This window comes from Engystomops pustulosus, chromosome 6 (assembly GCF_040894005.1).
Source record: "Engystomops pustulosus chromosome 6, aEngPut4.maternal, whole genome shotgun sequence".
In the NCBI taxonomy this organism is placed as follows: domain Eukaryota; kingdom Metazoa; phylum Chordata; class Amphibia; order Anura; family Leptodactylidae; genus Engystomops; species Engystomops pustulosus.
In genome coordinates this window covers 81,389,712-81,415,783 of record NC_092416.1, presented here as the reverse complement: position 1 = coordinate 81,415,783, position 26,072 = coordinate 81,389,712, and the positions used below count along the sequence as shown (strand labels likewise).

General features: G+C 43.3%; 1 protein-coding gene across 5 annotated transcripts in view; it reads left to right on the top strand.

The window, feature by feature from the left end:
- Positions 1–8,420: 8,420 nt before the first annotated feature.
- The window catches only part of IGSF9B (immunoglobulin superfamily member 9B), a 53,523-nt gene continuing 35,871 nt past the window's right edge, over positions 8,421–26,072 (top strand). For 4 of the 5 annotated variants that reach the window (XM_072156748.1, XM_072156747.1, XM_072156750.1 and 1 more), the window contains exons 1-9: positions 8,421–8,709; positions 13,824–14,015; positions 14,104–14,250; positions 15,260–15,411; positions 20,062–20,179; positions 20,265–20,406; positions 20,608–20,753; positions 22,084–22,226; positions 23,285–23,425. In XM_072156748.1, the coding sequence (XP_072012849.1) occupies positions 8,646–8,709; positions 13,824–14,015; positions 14,104–14,250; positions 15,260–15,411; positions 20,062–20,179; positions 20,265–20,406; positions 20,608–20,753; positions 22,084–22,226; positions 23,285–23,425 (1,245 nt within the window). In that variant the 5' untranslated portion in view covers positions 8,421–8,645. Of the gene's footprint in view, positions 8,710–10,123; positions 10,203–13,823; positions 14,016–14,103; positions 14,251–15,259; positions 15,412–20,061; positions 20,180–20,264; positions 20,407–20,607; positions 20,754–22,083; positions 22,227–23,284; positions 23,426–26,072 lie in introns of those variants that run through there. The other variant, XM_072156752.1, reaches the window with a different exon arrangement.

The following is a 26,072-nucleotide window of genomic DNA, read 5'->3' as shown; positions in this document are numbered from 1 at the left end:
CTGGGACCCGGCGTGTGTCGGGAAGGGGTTAAAATAATTCTTTTTTAACTTTTTTTAATTTTCACTATTTTTCAGACCCACTAAGGTACTTTAACCCTAGGTTGTCTTATTGGTCCTACCATATACTGCCATACTACAGTATAGCAGTATATGGGGATTTTCCTCCTCATTCATTACAAATCGTACATTGTAATGAATGGGTTAAAACGAGACAGCCTCGGGTCTTCGGAAGACCTGAGGTGGTCATGGTAACCAATCGGAATAGAAGTCCATGGAGTCATGTGACCAGATACATACATGGTGTAGATGTTGCAAATGTAACAGGACCTTAGATGATGTCACCCATGTCATATGACATGCTTAAAAAGGCATGAGGGGCTGGCCAAGCAGTGCACACCCCCTCTGATTCCAGGAAGGATAACATAAAGTTGATATTACAGGGGTGTAAGGGAAACAATTTTTAGCTGGTGTGTCCGTTAGTTAATAGGCATTTATGGGAACCTCTCACTAGTTGTATTTGTGAAAATGTGGTGACAGGTTCCCTTTAAATCTCAAGTCTAGTAAACGAAGTCTATCTGCACTGAAGGCAGTGTTCCAGATGTACCATGCAAAGTCAGACAGAAATGTGTCGCACACCCTATGTTAAAGGTGCACCAAAAAAAAAAGTGGCACACAGTTTGCACTATTCTTAGTAAATGTGACTCAATGGAGGAGATTTATTATCAAGTTTCTGAGGTAAAACTGTTCTACAGTAGTTGCCCATGGAAACCAATCAGAGCTCAGCTATAATTTTATAAACAGCTGTGGAAAAATGAAAGCTTAGCTCTGATTGGTTGCCATTGGCAACTAGAACAGTTCTGCTCTAAGAGACTTATGATAAATCTCTCCCAATGTGTTTGAATTGTGTCCCTTTGATGCCATTATATCCAAGTTCATCACTATTTTGAGCTCCTAAAGACTGTATAATCAATCGTAGAGCTCTTCGTCCAAAAACCACTTGCCCCCCTTGGGATGTTACTGACTTTGATATCTAAGAGGAAATTATGAAGAGTGAAATTACTAGCTGAAATCAGTGTCCTTCGTGGGTTCTCGGCTCCAACTCTATCAGGACCTCTCATGGATATAGCTTTAACAATGTCGAGCCCTGAAGCTACTCCTCAACTTATTGAGTGATCCCGGTATACTCTACCGCTGAGGATTCCCCTTCAATAAACTCCTAATACTGGAGGGGGGAGAATTTTAATGCCCCTTTCTCAGAATGTATGGATTGCCTCACCTTCCCTTAAATATCTAGGGATAAAACTCGCCCCCTTCCCTTAACAAGGAAACCTTCCCTTCCCTGGTTCAGGAAGTGAGAAAACAAATGCAGAGTTGGCACACTCTATATTTGTCATTGCTGGCGAAGGTAGCAGCTATCAAAATGTCCTTTACCTATTTAAGACAATCCCACTAAGGATCCCGATAACAAGCCTATCCAATTGCTATTTTTAGATTTCCTGTGGGGCTTTGAGAGACACTATACAACCCATCTTGATTTTTGGAAGCCGATGCACATATTTCAAATTAAAGACCTAGCCCACCCTACAACTAAAAACACTTGACTACCATCAATGCCCTCTGCACAGTGTCCAAGCAATTTACCCTGGCTATCAATACTTATTCTCAGATTTATCAGTTTTGTCTCTCTGTCCTGGGTTCAACCACAGTACCGCCCCTTACGGAGTCGGATTAGTCTCCGTAACTCCACCTCGAAAGGACTTATCTCAGATCTATCTATCTTAATAACACAAATGTACTCAGAGCCGGTTAGACATGCTTTCTATGGTGAGATGGGAAAGCTGGGAAAAACACTGCCGGAGTCCAGCTGGAAAATTATTTGGGATAAAGCCCCCAGAGGCTCCTTATCAGCTCTCTACTAAGAAAATTAGTATAAGTTTCTGATGCAGTGGTACCATACCTCTGCGTTGTTACATAAACTCAATCCGCTTATTCCTCATGTTTGTTGGAGATGTGATGTTTCCGAGAGCCTCTATGGTTCATATATTTTGGGACTGTGCACTTATACAGCCTTTTTGGGACAACGTCCATGTAGAGTTAAGGAAAGTCTTGGGAGTGTTTTTAGAGGATGACCCAGTTGCATTTCTCATAGGACTCCTGCCGATGGGGTTGGGGAAACCTCAATAAAAGCTGTTTCTCCACATTTTAAGTGCTGTAAAAACCTTGATTTCACTGTACCCTGATATAACTATTACATTTTATTCACTATTTTGGAGATGTGCAGTCCCCCCTTCTCTATTAGATCTATACATCCCACATTAGATTATATGACTGCCTCTTTGCACGAATGGACAAACCAGTTCTCTAAAGTCTGGTCCCCATGGGATGCTATTGGAGACAACCTTCCTTTACTCCTTCACGACTGCCATATAGCTATATACATCCTATTTGTACATGCCCCCCGCAGAAAGGACGTCTATAATCGTCTTGACAGTGACCAACTTCAAGCAGCCATATCTCCTGAACGCTGGCACATAGAAACACAATTTATTAAACACAATATATTATTACACAATTTACAAATTATGTTATTTTAAACAGAAGAATCTCCTCTTTAATATGAAGTATGGATTGTGTATGTATGCCTAACAGAGCCAGCAATATTCACCCTAAAAGAAAGATATTTATGTACAGCTTTGTATTCCTGATTGTAACTTTAAGTGTGGATATCTTAAGCATCCATACACAATCCATATAGTATATTAAAGAAGAGACTCTTATGTTTAATATGACACAATTGTGTTTCTATTTGTAAGGGTTCAGGAGATAGAGGTGTTTGAAGAGAGGCCCCCTTCCATCAGTCAGCTGAAGGTGGAATATAGAAGAAGCTATAGGAGACTTTCACTTTCACTTTGCAGAAGTACCTGCACCCTCTGCATCTGTAGCTTAACCTGGGAAAGGGTGATGGAATAATGCTGTACATATTTATAACATATTTTGGTAATAGTTACTACTTTAAAAAAAAACTTTATTTGGAAAAGTGACAAAAAAGCTTATTTTTTCACATTTGTCAATTACTGATAAATTTTATAAAGAAAAAAATATGTAATTAATAAAACTACCCTATCAAGTTAAAGTCTCACATGTCATGGAAAATACAAAGTAAAAATTGTTATGATATGCAAAGCTTTTCCAGAAATATCGTCATTTAAAGAAGCGTATCGATCTGGACATTCAGGCACCAATGATCACGAAGGGGTTAACATTGTAAATTTCATCTTTTTCCTTAAGCATTTAGAGACTTATGGGTGTGTTCTTCACATTGTTTCTCCTCTGGAGTTGCATTTTTTTAGTTCCTATGTTTATTCATGGATGTAAATTTTTCTATATGTGGTAATAATACAAAGCTGATGTCTGATAGAAGTTAGTGGTAAACATAGTTTTTTTTTAATACAGTTGTATCTTATGCTATCTTACCATATATACTCGAGAATAAGCCCACCCAAGTATAAGCCAAGAACCCTAATTTTACCACCAAAAACTGGGAAAACCTATTGACTCGAGTATAAGCCGAGGGTGTAGTATACAGCCAGCCCGCCTCCATGTAGTATAGAGCCAGCCAGCCCCCATTTAGTATACAGCCAGCCCCTGCCCCCATGTAGTATACAGCCAGCCCACCCCCATTTAGTATACAGCCATCCCCATGAAGTATACAGCCAGCCAGCCCCCATGTAGTATACAGCCAGCCCGCCCCCATGTAGTATACAGCCAGCCCGCCCCCATGTAGTATACAGCCAGCCAATCCCCATGTAGTATACAGCCAGCACGCCCCCAGGAAGTATACAGCCAGCCCGCCCCCAGGAAGTATACAGCCAGCCCGCCCCTATGTAGTATATAGCCAACTCGCCCTAATGTAGCATACAGCCAGCTCGCCCCATGTAGTATACAGCCGGCCAGCCCCCATGTAGTATACAGCCCGCCCGCCCCCATGTAGTATACAGCCAGCCAGCCCCCATGAAGTATACAGCCAGCTCCCATGTAGTATACAGCCAGCCAGCCCCCATGTAATATATAGCCAGCCAATCCCCATGTAGTATACAGCCAGCCCGCCCCCAGGAAGTATACAGCCAGCCCGCCCCTATGTATTATACAGCCAGCTCGCCCCAATGTAGCATACAGCCAGCCCGCCCCCATGTAGTATACAACCAGCCAGCCCCCATGTAGTGTACAGCCAGCCCCCATGTAGTGTACAGCCAGCCCACATGTAGTGTACAGCCAACCCCCATGTAGTATACAGCCAGCCCCCATGTAGTATACAGCCATCCAGCCCCTGTGTAGTATATAGCCAGCAACATGTAGTATACAGCCAGCCTCCTGTAGTATACAGTCAGCCAGATCCCTGTAGTATACAGCCAGCCCCCTGTATGCCAAGCACATAAAATAAATAAACTTAATACTCACCCTCCGGCGATACTCACTCACCCCTGATCCTCGGCGCGGCTCCCGGCGACTCCTCTTCTCTAGACGGCAGAGTCGCGTCCATGCGATTTTCCGGCGGGCACACCCTATGATGCTCATCAACCCCGCATCAAAGTGTGCGCTGGCCGGGAGATCACATGAGCGCGACTCTGCCGGCTAGAGAAGAAAGAAGAGGAGCCGTGCCAAGGATCCGGGCGCCGGAGGGTGACTCGTGCTGAAAAACTCGCCTTATACACGAGTATATATGGTAGATGTATCCTAGTACTTACTTGCCATGTAAACTTTTGCTGATACCCTGAAGGGTCCTGCGTGAGCCAGACAAAGTTATATGTAATGCACACTTTGTATGTCTTCATTATTACTACTGTGCTAGTGTTTATTCCTGTGAAATTATATTATTTAATAAAAAGTTGGGAAAAAAAGAATAATTTTCAGAAACAAGCAGGCCGGAGAATGGGGAATACAAGAACTCAATGATCGGAAGTCAAACATCTTGCAGGCATGATTTTGAATTAAAAAAAAAAATAGTACATCTCTAAGGATAAGTAAAATTTGCACAGCAAGAACAGAATGAGCTAGAGACACTGAGCGGCCGTCTCCTCCTGCTCGCCATGTGTCTGACGTGTCGCACCACGGGTAAAGAATAGATGTGGCTATTCTTGTCATGGAACTATTCCTGCAGATAGGAAGACTGTGGTAACAATCAAACACATTTTACGTTCTATATCCCTCTACATAATACAGGGGATCCCCAGCACTCAGGGTTTGGTTCCAGGATGCTGGATTCTAATCCTTGGAAGGAGCTTGTATGTTATCTCTGGGTTCTCTTGGGCTCCCTCCTACACTTTATAAATGTCTTGACAGGTTAATTGGATTTCTATTAGCTCAGTTCTATGGTCTCAGAATGGTGTTACGGGGACATGGTGGTGGTGGGGTTTTTTCATTTCTCTTAGAGGTTGATAGAGGTGGCACATGAGTCTGTTGATTTATTACAACTTTGAACCCCATAGTGTAAAATACAAAGTTTTTCTTTTTTAATGGTATATTGGACTCCATCTGTAATGAAGACTCAAGTGCACATGTAAAGTTTGGTTGCGATTAAACGGTTTCAACAAAACTTGCACAATAATATACTGTGGTAAACTGGAGTGCCATTTTCTTTGATTATAGTCATAGAAATATCACTGACAATAACCTAAGAGTGACCGGAATAAGCCAGGAGTAACAAAAGGAGCTTGGTAAAGGCACAGGGAGCACTAAGAGGTTGGCAAGGTCAACAATCTGGAGGTAATGACTGACGAGAATACAGTGGGAAAAGACAGGACCGTGGTGGGCATTTCCAGATACTCACAGTAATGACATGTTCCCAGGGGTAAAGCTAGAAACCTACATGGTGATGACAGAAGTACAAGGGGTAAGGACAGGAGCACAGAAACAGGTAAAAGAAGCACAGGGAGTAATTACAAAAACAGGGATGGTGATGACAAAAGAATAGAAGTAAAAGGTGCACAGGCACTAAATACAAAGGCAAATAGTGTAATCACAGGAGCAAAAGGTGTAAAACAGCACTGGGATTAATGACAGAAGCCCCACTGGTAAACAAAGAAACAGGGGTAAGGACAGGAGCGCAAGGTGTAAGGAAGGAGCAAAAACGTTAATGACAGGAGCACTATAATACATGAGGTAAGGACATGTGCACAGGGGGTAAGGGTAGGGACACAAGGGATATGGATACAAGCACAGGGAATATGGACTGTAGCAGTACTGGCAGGAGCAAAAGTGGTAAAAACAGCCCTGGGAGTAATGAAAGAAGTACAACCAGTAAACACAGCACAGGGGTAAGGACAGGAGCACATGGAGTAATGACAAGAGAACAAGGTGTAATGAAATAAGCACCAGGGGTAATATCAAGAGCACAAGGAGTAAGGACATCAGCAGAAGGGGTAATTAGAGAAATACAAGGGGTAAGGAGCTCAAGTGGTCAGGACTAAAGCACAAGGGGTATGGACAAGAGCACAAAGTGTAAGGACAGTAGCACAAAGGGGTAAGGAGAGAAGTACAAAAGGTAAGGCTAGGAGCACATGTGTACAGGGGGTAAGGCAGCAACACAAGGAATATGTACACGGGTATATGGACTGGCAGTACTTGAAAGAGCACAAGGGGCAAAATCAGCACTGGGAGTAATGAAAGAAGTACAACCAGTAAATACAGCACAGAGGTAGTAGCAGGAGCACATGGAGTAATGACAAGAGCACAAGGTGTAATGAAAGAAGCACCATGGGTAACCGTAGAAGCACAAGGAGCAAGGAGACAACAGAAGGGGTAATTAGAGATATACAAGGTTAATTACAGCAGCACAAGGAGTAAGGACTGTAGCACAGGGGGTGAGGACAGGCGTACATGGATGGAGTAAGTACAGGAGCACAAGGAAAACAGACTAGTAGTCAAGGGTGAGCTGAGGGGTAAAAACAGGAGTACAGGGAATAACAACAAGAACAAAAGAAGTAGGGACTGTAACACGAAGTAAAGATAAAAGTAAGGTCAGGAGCATACAGGGTAAGGACAGGAGCACAAGGGTTAAGGACAGGAGGACAGGGGGTAAAGGTATGAGCACTCGGGCTAAGGACAGAAGCACAATGGGTAAGGACAGAAGCACAGAGGGTATGGGCAGGAGCACAGGAGGTAAAGACAGGAGCACAGAGGGTATGGACAGGAGCATAGGGGGTAAGGACAGGAGCCCGGGAAGTAAAGACAGAAGCACAGAGAGTAAGGACAGGAGCACAGAGGGTATGGGCCGGAGCACAGGAGGTAAAGACAGGAGCACAGAGGGTATGGGCAGGAGCATAGGGGGTAAGGACAGTAGCCCGGGAGGTAAAGACAGGATCACAGAGAGTAAGGACAGGAGCACAGAGGGTATGGGCAGGAGCATAGGGGGTAAGGACAGGAGCCCGGGAGGTAAAGACAGGATCACAGAGAGTAAGGACAGGAACACAGATGGTATGGGCAGGAGCACCGGAGGTAAAGACAGAAGCACAGAGAGTAAGGACAGGAGCATAGGGGGTAAGGACAGGAGCCCGGGAGGTAAAGACAGGAGCACAGAGGGTATTGGTAGGAGCATAGGGGGTAAGGACAGGAGCCCAGGAGGTAAAGACAGGAGCACAGAGAGTAAGGACAGAAGCACAGAGAGTAAGGACAGAAGGACAGAGAGTAAGGACAGGAGCACAGAGGGTATGGGCAGGAGCACAAATGGTATGAACAGGAATACACTGGGTAAGGACAGAAACACTAAGGACAGGGGGTAAAGGCAGGAACACAAAGGGTGTGGACAGAAGCACAGGGGGTAAGGGCAGGAGTACAAGGGGTAAGGATCGGAGCACAAGGGATTAGTCTAGCAGCCTAACGTGTGATGATGACAAGAGGTACTTAGGGGTTAGAGGAGGGGCCTGTAATGACAGGAGCCGGGGCTGAGTGACTGAAACAACCCCTGCAGGTCATTCCCTGAGGGGATGGTGGGTGTCTTCAGGTAAAGGCAGGAGCCAGGGCTGTACAGTAAGAGCAGATGGCCGGCAGTGACTCAACACAAGTGCGGAGTGTTCTGCTGGAAAGTAACGAGCCGGGTGACGTCCAGGCGCTGTCCAACACAGATGGTGCTGAACCTTTGTCCTGCTCCCGGGCTCTTGCTGGAGTCACCAGTCTCCCGGGCCGGTCTGCCTTTCAGGGTCCATCGTTGCTGGCTCCGGTAATGCGCATGATACTGCGGCGCTGCGCTCTCTGCTCCACAACTCACCTTGAAACGGGAGCTCACGACATCCACTGCGACTGGTACCTCCCCGTGCAATCTCCACCCATCTCCTAGGGCGTAGGCAATCATCTTCCATTTTCCTAGGGCGTAGCCAATCATCTTCCACCTTCCTGAGGTGTAGCCAATCAGCCTCGTCCGTGGGCGGTGCGAGGCTGTAAAGAGCCGGGTTAGGCTGTGGCACGGTCCTGGCTGTCCTGACCGTACCGCTGGGATCAGAGAGGGGCCGGGATGGAGAACGGGCAGCGAGCCGGTGCCAAGGTATGATCCGGGGACCGGCAGGACAAGCGTGCGGCGGTGGACAAGGCAGTGCGGGGCAGACGGAACGTGTGAGATATGAGGCGGCTCCCGAGCGGCGCTCTGCTCTACTATGATTCGGTATGTGCTCGCTGTGATGGCGAGTGTGACCGGCGCCGGGGGACTCGCTGCTCAAGGTGAGTGCAGCCCCGGGATGAGGCAGAGGGGTCCCATACCGACTCCGTGCGCACCTTTACTACACCACTGGTTGGCAGTAACGTCTCCACGTCTGGAGAGGCACCGGAGACGGAGGATAGGGGTGATAGAGGGGTCACCGGGCACAGGAAAGGTCATCACTGGTTACTGCTGCACACAGTGATTGGGGCTTGGAGGTTCGCGGTGTCCACATCGCCCGGTGTCACTTCTATTACTGTGTTACAGGAGTCATCCCAGGTGATGGTGGAGAAGATTGTGGGTGAAGATAATGGGGACCATGATGAGGAAACTAATGAAAAGTGGTGATTAGGTCGAGAAAGTTAATAATGGTGGTGATGAAGGTGGATGAGTAATGAGGGTGATAGTACTGATGATGGTGGTGGTAGTGATAAATGTGGAGGAGGGTGGTAATAAGTGATGGTGATGGAGGTAGATCAGTGTGGTAGTGAATGATGATGGAGGTGGTGGCAGTGATGATGGGGGAAGAGAGTGGCAGTGAGTGATGATGCTAGTGATGAAGGTGGAGGAGGGTGGTAATGGGTGATGATGGATAGAAGTGATGAAGAGTGGTAATGCTGCTGGTAGTGATGGTGGTGAGCCATGTTATTAATGGATGAGGGTGATATCAGGGGATAGATGCAAGATAAAAGTGGAGATTGTGTATAATGGAAGGTGATTTGGATAGTAGTGATAGAAGAACATGTAAATAATGATACTGCTGAGTGAAGATTAAAATAAAGGATGAATGTGAAAATGATGGTTAAAAGTGATAAGGAGGATGAGAATGATAAAGGTGGTTGACATTGTCATTGTGTGTTGTTGGACTGGAATCTGCAGAATGTGTCAGTGATACATGTGAATAGCCACTTTGTAGTTTCTTGTTATGTAATAGACAATGCCATCTTCTAGAATACTTTACTAAGGTGAGCGGTGAATAAGAAAATGTCAGGAACTTGGAGGGTGACATAGTGCCACCTGCAAGCACAGGGCATCATTATATCCACTTGAGCCCAGATGATTTGATTTCTGATGTTCTGACTGTTGCTTAGCTGAAGTAATGACATGGCAGTGACCTGTGGTTATAAAGAGGGATGTCATAGAGCTGCAGATACATTGTACATTGTGGCATGGTGGATGAGATCTAACTTGGGTGTCCTTATGATTTATCCTGCAGAGGTTCCAGGGCCTCCAGTAAAGCTTTTTTGCCACTGGTGGATGCTGACACTCCCTTCCCTCAGATTCCAGCCGCTTTCCATGTTCCTGCCATCACATTGTATCCGCTGCTTTTTAAACACCATTAAAATGTTCCCTGGCAGAGCAGCTCCCTGCAGCCTTTACCTCATTTCACCTCCTGTGAACACACTGACGGGCTCTTTTTTTTTTTTAAAGACACAGAAAACTTGGAAGTTAAAAACTTGTAAGATGGGAGCAGTGATGTGTCTGTGACCTTGAGGATGTTCTTCATTTGTAGAATGTAAGCTCTGTGGTACAAATTGTTGTAAGTCTTTAGAGATGATATTGAAAGGTTCTGTCCTTCTGCTACGTGAACCTCAGGCTTAAGTGTCCAAGTGCAATGTGCAGGGCCTATTGTCCTCACAGCAGGCAAAAAATATTATAGTCACCCCATGGTGATAGAATGTGCAGATCTATCTCTTTTATATCTATAAAAGAACCACCCCATCCTCCCAAACTAACCTGACACTATGGAGATGTTCAAGACTGCAGGACCTGATGGATATTATTATATAACCAGTCATTATATCCATTTCTGCAGCTCCTGGGAGCCTTTGCTGACTATACAGGTCCATAGTTCAGTTCTGTCCTTTCACATTAAGACTCTGTCACAAAGTTCCTACACGTGAGGCTCTTAGGTTCTTAGGCTTCCACATGGTACTGAGGAGACTTGTGTTTTTCGTTTCTCAATATTGACTGAGGATCCAGAAAACAGGCTTAGATTCCTCTACAGTCCCTAGACATATTGCTCTTAAAATGACTGGGAATTCAATGTGGTTTTATCTCTTGTTTAACTCTGTTTTCAGTTGTAGTAAACAACCTGGACTGGGTACGACGGGTGTTTGGCAGATATTGCCAAGACACCACCCACACGACCACCCACACACACTCCTGTATTGATATGAAACATCTTGAAAGTTCTCACTAACACTCTATCACTTTCCGTCATGGGGCCAAGAATCAAGTGAGAAATTCTTCTCATCATTAAGTTATTGTTTTGACAATGTTATCATTATAAAGGGGAAATCTGTGAATGCACAGAAGTGAAGCTCCTTCAGAGTTACTTGTGTTATACAAGCAATTTTTCAACTGATTAAAGAGTTATATTGTTTTCAGAAAGCAGTAAAAGCTTAGCAGAGTTAGGAATACCGTGTGTGTGACCAAGTCTTTAGTGTTGATTGAGCTAATGCCAACACAAATCAGTCATTTGTCTGGGGGTAGAAATCTGGTGATGACTGTCCCAGAGTACATGCGGTGAGAGCTCTTATATGTGGCCTCTTGTGGTGCACATCCCTCAGTATGAAAGTGGTGGAGCTGTCCTGGGTGTGTTGATGATCTGTACATGAGTATGATTGGGCTTCTGGATGCTGGGGCCTTCTATCCAGCTGGCTCTGGCCTGTGACTGTTCAGCACCTGGACAGCTCCCAGCTTGGATCCACTGATGTCTGTGGATGGGCTGTGTGTGGCTCCTGCATAGCTTCAGTGCTGTTACTGATTTCCACTTTGGGTTCATTATTCCAGTTCTGTTCTGGACCATGTAAATTGCATCATCATTGTTAAACCTCAGAAGATAAATCATGAGGGGAGGCATCTTGCGGTTTGAAACAGAGATTCTTACACCTGCTGAGTGGAAGTGTGTGTTTTCACACCTTTATTATACAGTGTTCTGGCCTTTTGTGGAAAGAATTGAAAATATGCGCATAACACACAGCACTCCAGCACACAAAATATACACCAGCTTCACATCATCCATACATGCCATGTATGAAGACGTTCATGCATGGGCACCATATACACACCATAGAGATTGATGCACTAGCCTCTCATACAGTGTACACAAAAACAGACCATATATCCACTTCACTTAGACAGTGTACTAAATACAGCACATACAACCCATACACTTACCTCTCATACACAGTGTACTACATGTACACCCTATACAGCTCATATGCCATCCACACACTGTGCACCTACACATAATACAGAGAACATGCACTGGCCTTTCATACACAATGCATCATATATGTATCATATACAGCAGATACACACCATTCAGAGAACATGCATCAGCCTCTCATACACAATGCACTATATATGTATCATATACAGCACATACACACCATTCAGAGAACATGCATTAGCCTCTTATACACAATGCACTATATATGTATCATATACAGCACATACACACCATTCAGAGAACATGCACTGGCCTCTCGTACACAATGCACTATATATGTATCATATACAGCACATGCACACCATTCAGAGAACATGCATTAGCCTCTTATACACAATGCACTAAATATGTATCATATACAGCACATACACACCATTCAGAGAACATGCATTAGCCTCTTATACACAATGCACTAAATATGTATCATATACAGCACATACACACCATTCAGAGAACATGCACTGGCCTCTCGTACACAATGCACTATATATGTATCATATACAGCACATACACACCATTCAGAGAACATGCACTGGCCTCTCATACACAATGCATCATATATGTATCATATACAGCACATACACACCATTCAGAGAACATGCATTAGCCTCTTATAAACAATGCACTAAATATGTATCATATACAGCACATACACACCATTCAGAGAACATGCATCAGCCTCTCATACACAATGCACTATATATATGTATCATATACAGCACATACACACCATTCAGAGAACATGCATTCGCCTCTTACACATTGCACACACACCATATGCAGGCATACACCAGCACCAAACACATATTTGCATACATGGAGATTGGCAGCCACACTCCCATCTGGAAAAAATGTGACAGCTAAAAACGCTGCCCTGGTGCTGACACAGGCTCCCACGATCTGGTTATGTCAGTGTTTGTCACTCGGGGTCACCCTGCCCCCCCCATTGCAGCCTATTTCTTGTGTGTCAGAAATATCCACTGATATCTCTCCCTTGAGCTAATGATGTCACCATCAGCCAATCGGATTGCTAGGAGATGGCGCTAGCTACAGACTCAGTGCTGTGTGCAGGCTTCCTCATTCCCATTAACCTTATCAATGCTGCATAGAATCCACTGGCTATTAACCCCCTACAACACATTATCATAGCATATTCCCCCTTTCTTGTAAATCTTCCTTTATATGGCTTGCACACTGCATGGCATACCTTTATCACCTGCTGGGTGCCAGGGGAATGCAGGAGGGATGTAGTCCATCGCTATGCTGTGCAATTACAACATAGGGGACCCTTGATAGAACAAGAGCAGTGTCAGAATGATGATTGTGCCCTGTTCTCTCATATGGTCATTTAGGATGTGAACATGGCACAATTACTATTTAGCAGAACCCCTGATCCTGCCTGTGCTTGGAGTTTCCCTTGTAGTCAGGGAGTGCATTGGTAACCGGGCTTCTCATCAGAATAATGACATCATTGGAAGATGTACTTCAGTCTTATCCTTATTATATAAGTCCTTCATTTTTTATGCAATATACCTGGGGATGTGCTGTGTGCAGCCCAAGCATGGGACAGGAACCTACTGTATATTTACACAGTGCTCCTTTTATTGATTTTGGTAATTTAAACCCCCTTCTGTCTCTCATGGTGTTACAGTTACTCAGGAAGTTACATGTTAAAGATTCCTACTACATGGAAACATAGTGGCATTGGTGGCTTTCTGACAGCCATGTAATTTAGTAGTCATTTGGGCATGCTCACATGTTCCTGAGGATAATCTGTGCTAAAATTCCAAGTCAATAGGAGGCCAGTGCATAATCCAGGTGTATGTATATGTATATCTCTGTATAGATGCTCTCTTTCTCTGATGGGGTGTAAAGATTCTCAGTGTCCATGTTTTTCAGGTGGTACAAGGGAAGAGCCACAGTTTGTGACAGCTCGTGCTGGGGAGAGTGTGATCCTGGGGTGCAATGTCATCCACCCCCTCACTGCCCAACCTCCTCCTTATGTGGTTGAATGGTTCAAGTTTGGAGTTCCCATTCCCATCTTCATCAAGTTTGGTTTCTATCCTCCTCATGTGGACCCGGAATACGCAGGTGAGTGAAGATAAAGTAGCTGGCATGTAGCTGTCACCTTAATGTTCTGATCAAAGTATACTTTTGTTCTTTGTTTTCCTTTGGTCAGGCCGTGCCACCCTCCATGACAAAGCATCACTGCGAATCGATCAAACTCGCTCACAGGACCAGGGCTGGTATGAATGCAAAGTGCTGATGCTGGAGCAGCAATACGACACATTTCACAATGGCAGCTGGGTCCATCTCACAGTGAACGGTGAGAGAATAATGAGCCTAAACATGAATCCAGCCTTAGGGGTCAAATGAACTGTCTCCTTTACTGTTGACATCTACTTTCTGTTATCAGCCACTGCCATTGTGATGTGCAGAGTGTCTTCTGCAGGGCTATTCAGTACAGAGCTATCAGAAGTCAATCACGCTTTGGCTGTATAGGGACAATCAGGAAGATCAAGCTTGTCAAAATGTATTTTATAAAGGTTTTTTAGATTTTAAACAGTTTTAGACACTTTTCTGCCAACAAAAGGACGGGACCACTGGAAAGGGGCCTTTGCAGGAAAAAGACAAGGGGGCACATTTACTAACGATCTTGTGAAAGTTTTCTATCTACCTTGCACATTCTTTTATGTGCAAACTGCTTGCACAGGTATTTAAGAAGTGTCCGAACCACATATGTGTGGCAGTATACCCTACGCAACACAAATTTGTGCACATAAAGGGGCGTTCTGGTGCACAGTCAGACCATCACCACCACATTTATCATGCAGAGTCACACGCCCCATGTTACAGGTGCACCAAAAGAAATTTGGTTCACACTGTCATAACCAGATCTAAGAGCACTAGAAATTCTGAAACTGGCTCACCCTGCACACTTCACAGGCAAACTGCATCAAATTTTTGGCACAGTATTCTAAACTAGAGTAACGAATAGATGGCACAAAGTATGACTTGACAGTCTACGTTGGATGTATCATCCAGCACCAGGCACTGTGATGGTGTAGCATAAGACTTACTGTTTTAATAATCTGCTGGAAGGGCAGATTGAAAGGGATTGTGGTACATAGTAGCAGCTTATCCTCAATGTATATCCCCTTAACCTGAAGGCTCATTGAATAGATACACTTATGTTTATGAGGGATACAACCACTAGGCAAATATTGGCCAGCCTAAAATATAAAAAATAATGTCACCTCCCATCGTCTGCTTGACTCTCCTTCAAGAGAGGAACAACTCATTTCTGGTTCATCTATTTCTTCACTTTTTTTCAGCCCCTCCTACCTTCACAGAAACTCCGCCCCAATACCTGGAAGTGAAGGAGGGAAGCAGCGTAACACTAACTTGCACTGCATTTGGGAATCCAAAGCCTACTGTCACGTGGCTGCGGGAGGGTGAATTCCTTGGGGGGACCTCAAAATACCAGGTAATACCTCTTTAAGATGTCATGCTTTGCCTAAAAGAAGGTGATTCTGTGCATTGTCCATATAAACAGAGTTCAAGCTGCCACGGAAAATTAGGGAGATTTATCTCATCTAGAAGAAACTGCTATAAAAATGGTTATTCTGGCCTGAAAGTGGTGGAATTTGGAAACATAGGGAAACAAAGGCATGGACTAAGCCAGCTAATAGAAAGTGCAAAGTATTACTATACAGTCTTATATTACACCATATTTATTATCCATCATCAGACACTGGGGCACATTTACTTACCTGTCTGGAGCAGTTCACCTAAAGTGCATTGTCCGACGATAATGCACTGTGCCACGATTCACTGAGATCGTGCGCCCGATATCCTGCTTGTGTCACTTAGCCCCTCAGATCTGACGGAGTTCACCCTGCTTCTTCCAGGAGTATGTAAGTGCTTGATTTTGCAACACAATTTGTATGATAAATCCTGCACTCAGTCCAAATCAGTTGGATCGTCCGCTTTCGGATTTCCACCCCTCGATTTCTGTCGCATGAAAGCCAACAGAGCTGCTCCAAAATCGCGTGTGACACAATTCCCAGTTGAATACCTGTCACAGCCGTGAAATCCCCGAAAACGTCGGAAAATCCGATAAAAGTGTGGCCGTGGACCCTTAATAAATAATCCCCACTGTGATTAACATGGTGCAGCATAAGACTTATCTAGTTGTACTGATTCTCTTTCGTTATTACTTGTTTGATATATCTGCCCCATAAACTCTGTAAAAGATACCCTTTGGATATTAAATTTATACACCAGACATCCAAGGGGCTGATTTGATATATTTTTATTAATATGAATAATATGCATTGCTCTGTGTATGATATGATGTATAGTGTTATAGAGAAGTGGTGAACCTATGGCACTGATTCCAGCACTCAGTGCCCTCACCTGGAGAACTCAAGGTATTTTCATGAATTCCCGAGAGTGCTAATTTAAAGTGACGGTACTGCCTGGGACTCCAGGAGGGGTTGGGGAGTTGTGGACATATCTGCATTGTTGAAGTAGCTACTGCTCCCAGCCCCAATATCTTCTAACTGAATGTGAGATTGTGACTAAGAACCTACTGTTGGTTCAAAACACATTTGGGGAGATTAATCGTCAGTCTCTTAAAGCAGACTTCTTCTAGTTGCCAATAACAACCAATCACAGCTCAGCTTTCATTTCCCCCCAGCTGTTTGTAAAATGAATGCTGAGCTCTGATTGGTTTCCTTGGGCAACAAGAACAATTTTACATCAGAAACTTGATGATAAATCTCCCCCATTGATTCCAAACACATAGGTCCCTTTAATATGTACATTGGTTTTTAGTAGGAAGAAATATCATACTTTGAGCATATGCCCTCCCTAAAAAATATAATCTTACTAAAAATACACCTAGCTTACAGGACTCCAAATATACAGAGTAAGAGCAGATACTGAGAATAACACCCAGTATACAGGACAAGAGAAGTGGTACTGTGCAGTGTCCATATATACAGAATAAGAGCAGATACTGAGAATTACACCCAGTATACAGGACAAGAGAAGTGGTACTGTGCAGTGTCCATATATATACATAATAAGAGCAGATACTGAGAATTACTCCCAGTATACAGGACAAGAGAAGTGGTACTGTGCAGTGTCCATATATACAGGATAAGAGCAGATACTGAGAATTACACCCAGTATACAGGACAAGAGAAGTGGTACTGTGCAGTATCCATATATACAGAATAAGAGCAGATACTGAGAATTACATCCAGTATACAGGACAGGAGAAGTGGTACTGTGCAGTGTCCTGAGAATTACACCCAGTATACAGGACAGGAGAAGTGGTACTGTGCAGTGTCCATATATACAGAATAAGATCAGATACTGAGAATTACACCCAGTATACAGGACAAGAGAAGAGGTACTGTACAGTGTCCATATATACAGAATAAGAGCAGATACTGAGAATTACACCCAGTATACAGGACAAGAGAAGTGGTACTGTGCAGTGTCCATATGTACAGAATAAGATGAGATACTGAGAATTACATCCAGTATACAGGACAGGAGAAGTGGTACTGTGCAGTGTCCATATATACAGAATAAGAGCAGATACTGAGAATTACACCCAGTATACAGGACAGGAGAAGTGGTACTGTGCAGTGTCCATGTATACAGAATAAGAGCAGATACTGAGAATTACACCCAGTATACAGGACAAGAGAAGTGGTACTGTGCAGTGTCCATATATATACAGAATAAGAGCAGATACTGAGAATTACACCCAGTATACAGGACAACAGAAGTGGTACTGTGCAGTGTCCATATATATACAGAATAAGAGCAGATACTGAGAATTACACCCAGTATACAGGACAAGAGAAGTGGTACTGTGCAGTGTCCATATATACAGGATAAGAGCAGATACTGAGAATTGCACCCAGTATTCAGGACAGGAGAAGTGGTACTGTGCAGTGTCCATGTATACAGAATAAGAGCAGATAATGAGAATTACACCCAGTATACAGGACAGGAGAAGTGGTACTGTGCAGTGTCCAGTATACAGAATAAGAGCAGATACTGAGAATTACACCCAGTATACAGGACAAGAGAAGTGGTACTGTGCAGTGTCCATATATACAGAATAAGAGCAGATACTGAGAATTACACCCAGTATACAGGACAGGAGAAGTGGTACTGTGCAGTGTCCATATATACAAAATAAGAGCATATACTGAGAATTACACCCAGTACACAGGACAAGAGAAGTGGTACTGTGCAGTGTCCGTATATATACAGAATAAGAGCAGATACTGAGAATTACACCCAGTATACAGGACAAGAGAAGTGGTACTGTGCAGTGTCCATATATACAGAATAAGATCAGATACTGAGAATTACACCCAGTATACAGGACAAGAGAAGTGGTACTGTGCAGTGTCCATATATATACAGAATAAGAGCAGATACTGAGAATTACACCCAGTATACAGGACAACAGAAGTGGTACTGTGCAGTGTCCATATATATACAGAATAAGAGCAGATACTGAGAATTACACCCAGTATACAGGACAACAGAAGTGGTACTGTGCAGTGTCCATATATATACAGAATAAGAGCAGATACTGAGAATTACACCCAGTATACAGGACAGGAGAAGTGGTACTGTGCAGTGTCCATATATACAGAATAAGATCAGATACTGAGAATTACACCCAGTATACAGGACAAGAGAAGTGGTACTGTGCAGTGTCCATATATATACAGAATAAGAGCAGATACTGAGAATTACACCCAGTATACAGGACAACAGAAGTGGTACTGTGCAGTGTCCATATATATACAGAATAAGAGCAGATACTGAGAATTACACCCAGTATACAGGACAACAGAAGTGGTACTGTGCAGTGTCCATATATATACAGAATAAGAGCAGATACTGAGAATTACACCCAGTATACAGGACAGGAGAAGTGGTACTGTGCAGTGTCCATATATACAGAATAAGATCAGATACTGAGAATTACACCCAGTATACAGGACAGGAGAAGTGGTACTGTGCAGTGTCCATATACACAGAATAAGAGCATATACTGAGAATTACACCCAGTATACAGGACAACAGAAGTGGTACTGTGTAGTGTCCATATATACAGGATAAGAGCAGATACTGAGAATTGCACCCAGTATTCAGGACAGGAGAAGTGGTACTGTGCAGTGTCCATATATACAGAATAAGAGCAGATACTGAGAATTACATCCAGTATACAGGACTAGAGAAGTTGTACTGTGCAGTGTCCATGTATACAGAATAAGAGCAGATAATGAGAATTACACCCAGTATACAGGACAGGAGAAGTGGTACTGTGCAGTGTCCTTATATAGAATAAGAGCAGATACTGAGAATTACACCCAGTATACAGGACAACAGAAGTGGTACTATGCAGTGTCCATATATATACAGAATAAGAGCAGATACTGAGAATTACATCCAGTATATAGGACAAGATAAGTGGTACTGTGCAGTGTCCATATATACAGGATAAGAGCAGATACTGAGATTCACACCCAGTATACAGGACAGGAGAAGTGGTATTGTGCAGTATCCATATATACAGAATAAGAGGAGATACTGAGATTTACACCCAGTATACAGGACAGGAGAAGTGGTACTGTGCAGTGTCCATATATACAGAATAAGAGCAGATACTGAGAATTACATCCAGTATATAGGACAAGATAAGTGGTACTGTGCAGTGTCCATATATACAGAATAAGAGCAGATACTGAGAATTACACCCAGTATACAGGACAGGAGAAGTGGTACTGTGCAGTGTCCATATATACAGAATAAGAGGAGATACTGAGATTTACACCCAGTATAGAGGACAACAGAAGTGGTACTGTGCAGTGTCCATATATACAGAATAAGAGCAGATACTGAGAATTACACCCAGTATACAGGCCATGAGAAGTGGTACTGTGCAGTGTCCATATATACAGAATAAGAGGAGATACTGAGATTTACACCCAGTATACAGGACAGGAGAAGTGGTACTGTGCAGTGTCCATATATACAGAATGAGAGCTGATACTAATGTTGGTGATGAGCCTCACTTTACCCCTTTATCTAGGTTAATGATGGCAGTTTAACCATCTCTTCTATTGGGCGTGAAGATCGAGGATCATACACCTGTCGTGCTACCAGTATTCAGGGTGAGGCCGTTCACAGTACTCGTCTATTAGTCCAAGGTAACTGTCCACTCCCTGTGCTTTCCATTGCCCTGCGTCAGTTTCTGTTTTGGACCACTGAGGTAATGTTTATTCTTGTCCCTAGGGTCACCGTTCATTGTTTCCCCTCCTGAGAACATCACGGTTAACATTTCCCAGGATGCTCTGTTCACCTGCCAGGCCGAGGCGTATCCAGGGAACCTCACCTACACCTGGTTTTGGCAGGAAGAAAATGTATTTTTTAAAAAGTAAGTTCAAGTGGGTGGGTGAGGGGTTTCCTGTGCTATCCACTGGTTATGTAAGCCAGAACCTTGGCAGGGGGAAGGGGATATTGCAGCAGGATAAGCCTCTTTGGCTCCTTGTGTTGATGAATTCTATGCAGAAGAGCAGAGGTTTGGCAGATGCTTCAGCTCTTATTAAACTTTCTCCTTTTTGTATCTGACATGCAGCGACCTGAAGTTGAGGGTTCGGATTTTGATTGACGGAACGCTCATCATATTCAGGGTCAAACCTGAAGATGCTGGGAAGTACACCTGTGTGCCTAGCAACAGCCTGGGGCGCTCCCCATCAGCATCAGCTTATCTCACTGTCCAGTGTGAGTTCTACTCGGGGGCCACTCTCAATTGTGTGGATTGGAGAGGGAGTGAGCATGATAGATAAGAAGTCAATGGATGTCCTTTATTAGGGCAAGCAGCCGTAATGAAGACTTGCAATAATGATCACTGGTTTACTCCCTCATTTAAATTCTTGTTGGCAGTACTATTTCATGCTGTATGAAAGATGCAAAAGTAGATAGATGAATTGTCAAATGGTTTTACTCAACTGCATGGGACAATGATGTTCTTAAGAATTCTTGTTCCCATTCATGGCCTGAAAATAGCGCTGTGTAAGCATGGCCATGTAAGAATAAGTCATACGGTCAGTGGTAGAAGTCTCTACAATTATATAAGTGGATGTATTAAAGGATCTTAAAGGTCAACTGCAGATATCACAGGATTCCCAGTAGTTAAAGAGAACCTGTCATGCTAGTTAACCCACCCAAAATAAAGACTTAATTAAAAATTATGATTAAAAAGCATTGCCCTTATCCCTAAATGATTCCTTTCCATGACTCTATTGTTACAGAAATCAATTTGTAAACTTATATGCAAAACACCTGATGTGGGTCCAATGACACTAATTGCATATTAAAATTAACTTGCATTGTCCTTGCTCCTAATTGACAGGCTATGGTATTTTGCTACATGGAGAGCTCTGTTACATCATTGGGCATTTTAAGTCATGTGACCAGGTTGACATCATCTAAGGTCCTGTAACATTTGCAATATCTACTCCGTGTATGTATCTGATCCCATAAAAACACAGCAGGATGGGGAGGAATAGAAGTCCATGGAGGCTGCTGTTATTTCATGTGATCAGATATATGCAAGTTACACAGTTGGCTAATGTAAGGAGGCTAAAGGACCTGTGATGATGTCACTCTGTTCACATGACATGCTGAGAAGAAAGGTGGGAGGGTCTGGCTAAACTGGACAAGCCTTCTCTAATGCCACGGAATATAAGATAAAGTTGATTTTTGTGGATGTAAGGGAAACAATTTATACCTAAAAGAAGGGCATCAGTTAGTTAATTGGGATCTATAGGAACCTGTCATATATGCGAAAATGTGATGACAGATTCTCTTTAAGTGCCCTGAAGGCCGAATCTTTTAAGAAGAGTTTTGAAAGTTAGTCTAAGTAGTAAGTGCTTTAAATTCTGTGAGGTTGGGGACACTGGTGTAGAGAGCAAGAAATCTTCTTAAGTCATGAAATCTAACAAATGGATAAACCAATATTATCTAGGTAAGAAACTTTCATAGGGCTAATAGCAAAGTTAGCTCAGTATAGTGTGGTTGTTAGCAATGTCTTTGCTTATAATCCCTGTAGATCCAGCACGAGTAGTTAACATGCCTCCCATCATCTATGTCCCGTTCGGTATTCATGGTCATATTCGCTGCCCTGCGGAGGCTGTGCCGCCTATTACACATGTGAAATGGAACAAAGATGGCCGCCCCCTGAGGACTGATAAGGTGTGTGATCTTGACTTCAGGTTCCACAAGTTCAATCATCTTTATTCTCTTGCTTTCTGCCAGGAATAGGAACTTGTTTTCTTTTGTGTGAAAAATCTAAACTTTTAAGCTGGTGCCCATGATGGGTAAGAGTGATACTGGGAGAGGAAAGCCTTCAGCTGGGAGTCCAGCTTTAGGGGGTTCAAGACTGCTCTGGGGTGTTTGTACTTGGGTAGTGAAAGCTGTTTCAGGGTGTTTGTGGTGATTCTTCTTCTGGAGATAACATGCGTTCTGAGAGGATAGGTGGGGATGCTCTGGCAGGTTTGTACTTCGCTTATTCATTGCTTGTTCTGTGAAGGTAGTGCTTGCCCATGGGGTTTTACTGACAGTATGGTTTCCTTACAGTTGGGGCTGGTCCAAGAAATTTGTACTTTCTGAATGTAACCTGGGTAGAGAATTATTTGAAGGAAATCTACCTATGAAGGTAGACCTGATAGTAGGCTTCTATTAACCTACTAAACCATAATATAGATTTACCTAATACTATAGTATTTCTGATGGTAAGTTTCCTTTAAACTTAGAGTCTGCTCATCATTTGTACAGTACTTGCATGTGAAAGATTGTTCTGGTAGTTTTGTAATGTTATTAAAGGGCAAAGGGTGTTCTTGGGTATTATGCTGCAAAGGTAGAAGTAACTCCTGGGGTGTTGTTTTAGAACAGGGCTTTTACTTGGAGAGTAGAAGCTATTCATGTACTTGTATTGGTAGACTTCTCCATCAGGTTTCTTCTCAGAGGCTTCTCTGATTTTTTTATTTTTGGGAGTGAAGGCTCCTCAAGATTTTAGAGACTTAGGGGTACTAACAGGCATATGGGTGCTCCTGAAGAATTTGTACTGGGTGAGCTGTTCCAATGAGGGTTGACCTGTTAAAACACACTACTCAACTTAGTTTGTAGTGGGATGCTCCTTTGTATACTTGACATCTCTAAGTGTTTTAAGTCTAGGTGATTTTTTAGAATACTGCCTTCTCTAGATGTGGTATTGGTCAGGGGTGTAGTCCTTAATACCCTCTTGCTTTCAGTTGTCAGGTCTGAAACTTCTAGAAGATGGATCTATTCATATTGAGGAGGCGACAGAGGAGTTGCTGGGCACCTACACCTGTGTGCCTTATAATGCACTGGGGACTATGGGCCAGTCCCCACCTGCTCGGCTGCTGCTGAAGGCAAGTATTGGTCAGATCAACCCACAGCTTTTATTCTAAAGTTTGTTTTGGTTTTGCAGGAGAATCAAGAAATGAAGGTTCCTTTGGTAAAAGTTTATGTCCTAAGCCAGTGATGGTGAACCTTTCAGAGACAGAGTGCCCAAACTACAACCAAAATCCACTTATTTACCATGAAGTGCCAACATGCCATTTCAAGGAGTAACTTACTGTTACCTGTTCTTCCACTTCTTTCAATTGTATCGGCCGCCTAAGGCCACCAATACAGTTGAAAGAAGGTGGGAAAATTTAGACTATCATTGTAGCTTCTCTCCAGGGTCTCTCTGTTTAGGAAGAATGGTGGGTCCAGCAGGATTACCTCCAAAGATAATGCACTTCTTTCAACACCTTTTCTCGCAGTTCCAAACACTCAATGAAGTGTCGCTGTAAAATACTGCTGAGAGCAGCATCTCTTAAGCTGCCTTGGACTGCAGGAAGATTTGATGGATTTGGTCCTGCTTGGTGAACTCTGTCCTGGGTGATGGCCTGGGTGCCCACAGTGCATTTTATAAGGCAACTAATAGGGGGTGCAATCTTAGACAGTCTTAAACTATGCCAGATTTTCTATTCAGCATTACACAGCTGTAAAATCAATAATCTGATGTCAGTGGATTTATTAATTATGGATGCATATTATAGTGGCAATACCAGATCACATTTACAAATATGTAATATCCTGAGGTGAATGTTATAACTGTATAGTATTTAACTGTTGGCTTTGCAGACTCCATTCTACTGCGGGGAGCATGTGTGGTGGTGCTTTGTATGTGCAGCTTTTCCTAGTTGGAGGAAGGAAGTTTGGGTAAACTGTGTACGTGTTGCACATTCTCTGTGGGAAGTGAAACGCCACACAAGACAGCACATCATGGCCACACAGTTATTTTCAGTCTTGAACTACCTTAATGTATAAAAAAGGAGCATGTTCATATTTTACCATATATACTTGAGTATAAGCCGCACGAGTATAAGCCGAGGCACCTAATTTTAACACAAAACACTTGACCCATTGGCTCAAGTCGAAGCCTGGGGTGGGAAATGCATTGTTCACAGCCTCCAGTCAGTATAAAGCCTGCTAGCCCCTGCTCACCCAGTATATAGCCTGCCGGGCCCTGCCTTCCAAGTATATAGCCTGCCAGGCCCTGCCTCCCCAGTATGTAGCCTGCCAGGCCCTGCCTCCCTATTATAAAGCCTGCCAGCCCCTGCCTCCCCCAGTATATAGCCGGCCAGCCCCTGCAGTATATAACTAGCCCCTTCCCCCCAGTATATAGCCTGCCAGCCCCTGCCCCCAAGTACAGTATATAGTCTGCCAGCCCTGTCCCCCAGTGTATGGCCTACCAGCCTCTGTAGTATATAGCCTGCCAGCTCCTTTACGATGCCCCCCCGAAGGTCCTCTTCTTGCTTCCGATGCACCAGTGCCTTTTCAGGTCCTTCCGCTCCATTTCAGCTCCACTTCAGGTACCTGCACACATCTGGCACACAGAATGACGTCATCCACTTGCCGATATCATTGTTTGTGAGCCGCCGGAATCACGAAGGGGACCTGAAGAGGAGCCGAAGAGGAGCGGATGGATTTGAAGAGGCAATGGAGCATCGGAAGCTAGATAATGTCAATTTTTTTTTTAATTACTCGAATATAAGCTGAGTTATGTTTTTTCAGTACAATTTTTGTGCTGAAAAACTCTGCTTATGTTCGAGTATATACGGTACCCTGAGAAAGCCACCAGGATGTGCTAATATATGTGGGACCTCAGAGTCATCCTAACAACCAAAAGCCGGTAACTATATACTTTTACTTAAAAAAAATACAAACAGCGCAGATAAATGGATTTTCTTGCACTAGTGATTAGATACAAAATATCATAAAAAACATCCCTTTTTCTTATTTAATCTTCATATAATAAGTTTGTAACAGGTAATAGTCCATAATCTGTGTCATAGAGTCTAGAGGTATAGCATGTTAGTCCTTCGTATTCAGGACGAGACACAGAGCCTATGACATGAGCTGTGTCATGTATATACTTTTAGCATTTCACTGCCATATTTGCTTATTTTGTGACCAAACGATGCTCTGCAATTGTTATAGTTTGTATCTATGCATGTATACTGCTATCACTTTATTTTATATTTATGTAGACACATCTTTATCATGCAACAGCACACTATATTTAAGTGGAGGAATATATGATCTTCCTATTGGCAAACATCAGGACTCACAGTGGCTAGATTTATTAGTAGACATATATATCTAGACAACTTTGTAGCCCATTTGTTCACACCAATCTTTTTTTATGCATTGTTTGTGTATTCTTAGTGCATAGACCTGTTTAGTCTTCCTTAGAAGGAGAGTGAAGAAATTAGGCAATACCTTTTTGAGGCTGAGTATATTTGATGATGAGCTTTCGAGAATACTAGTTCTCTTCGTCAGACATGATGTTATGCATGAAACAGAAAATTCACAGCATTTTATACACATTATCATTTTATACACACTAGCGATCACAGTGATCATCAAAGGATATTAAAAATGGGAGTATAAATTAATGAGGAGATTCAGCACCTTGCAAAGTGGTCTTAACGTTCATGCCAGCTTCATGACCACCCCATCTCTGAC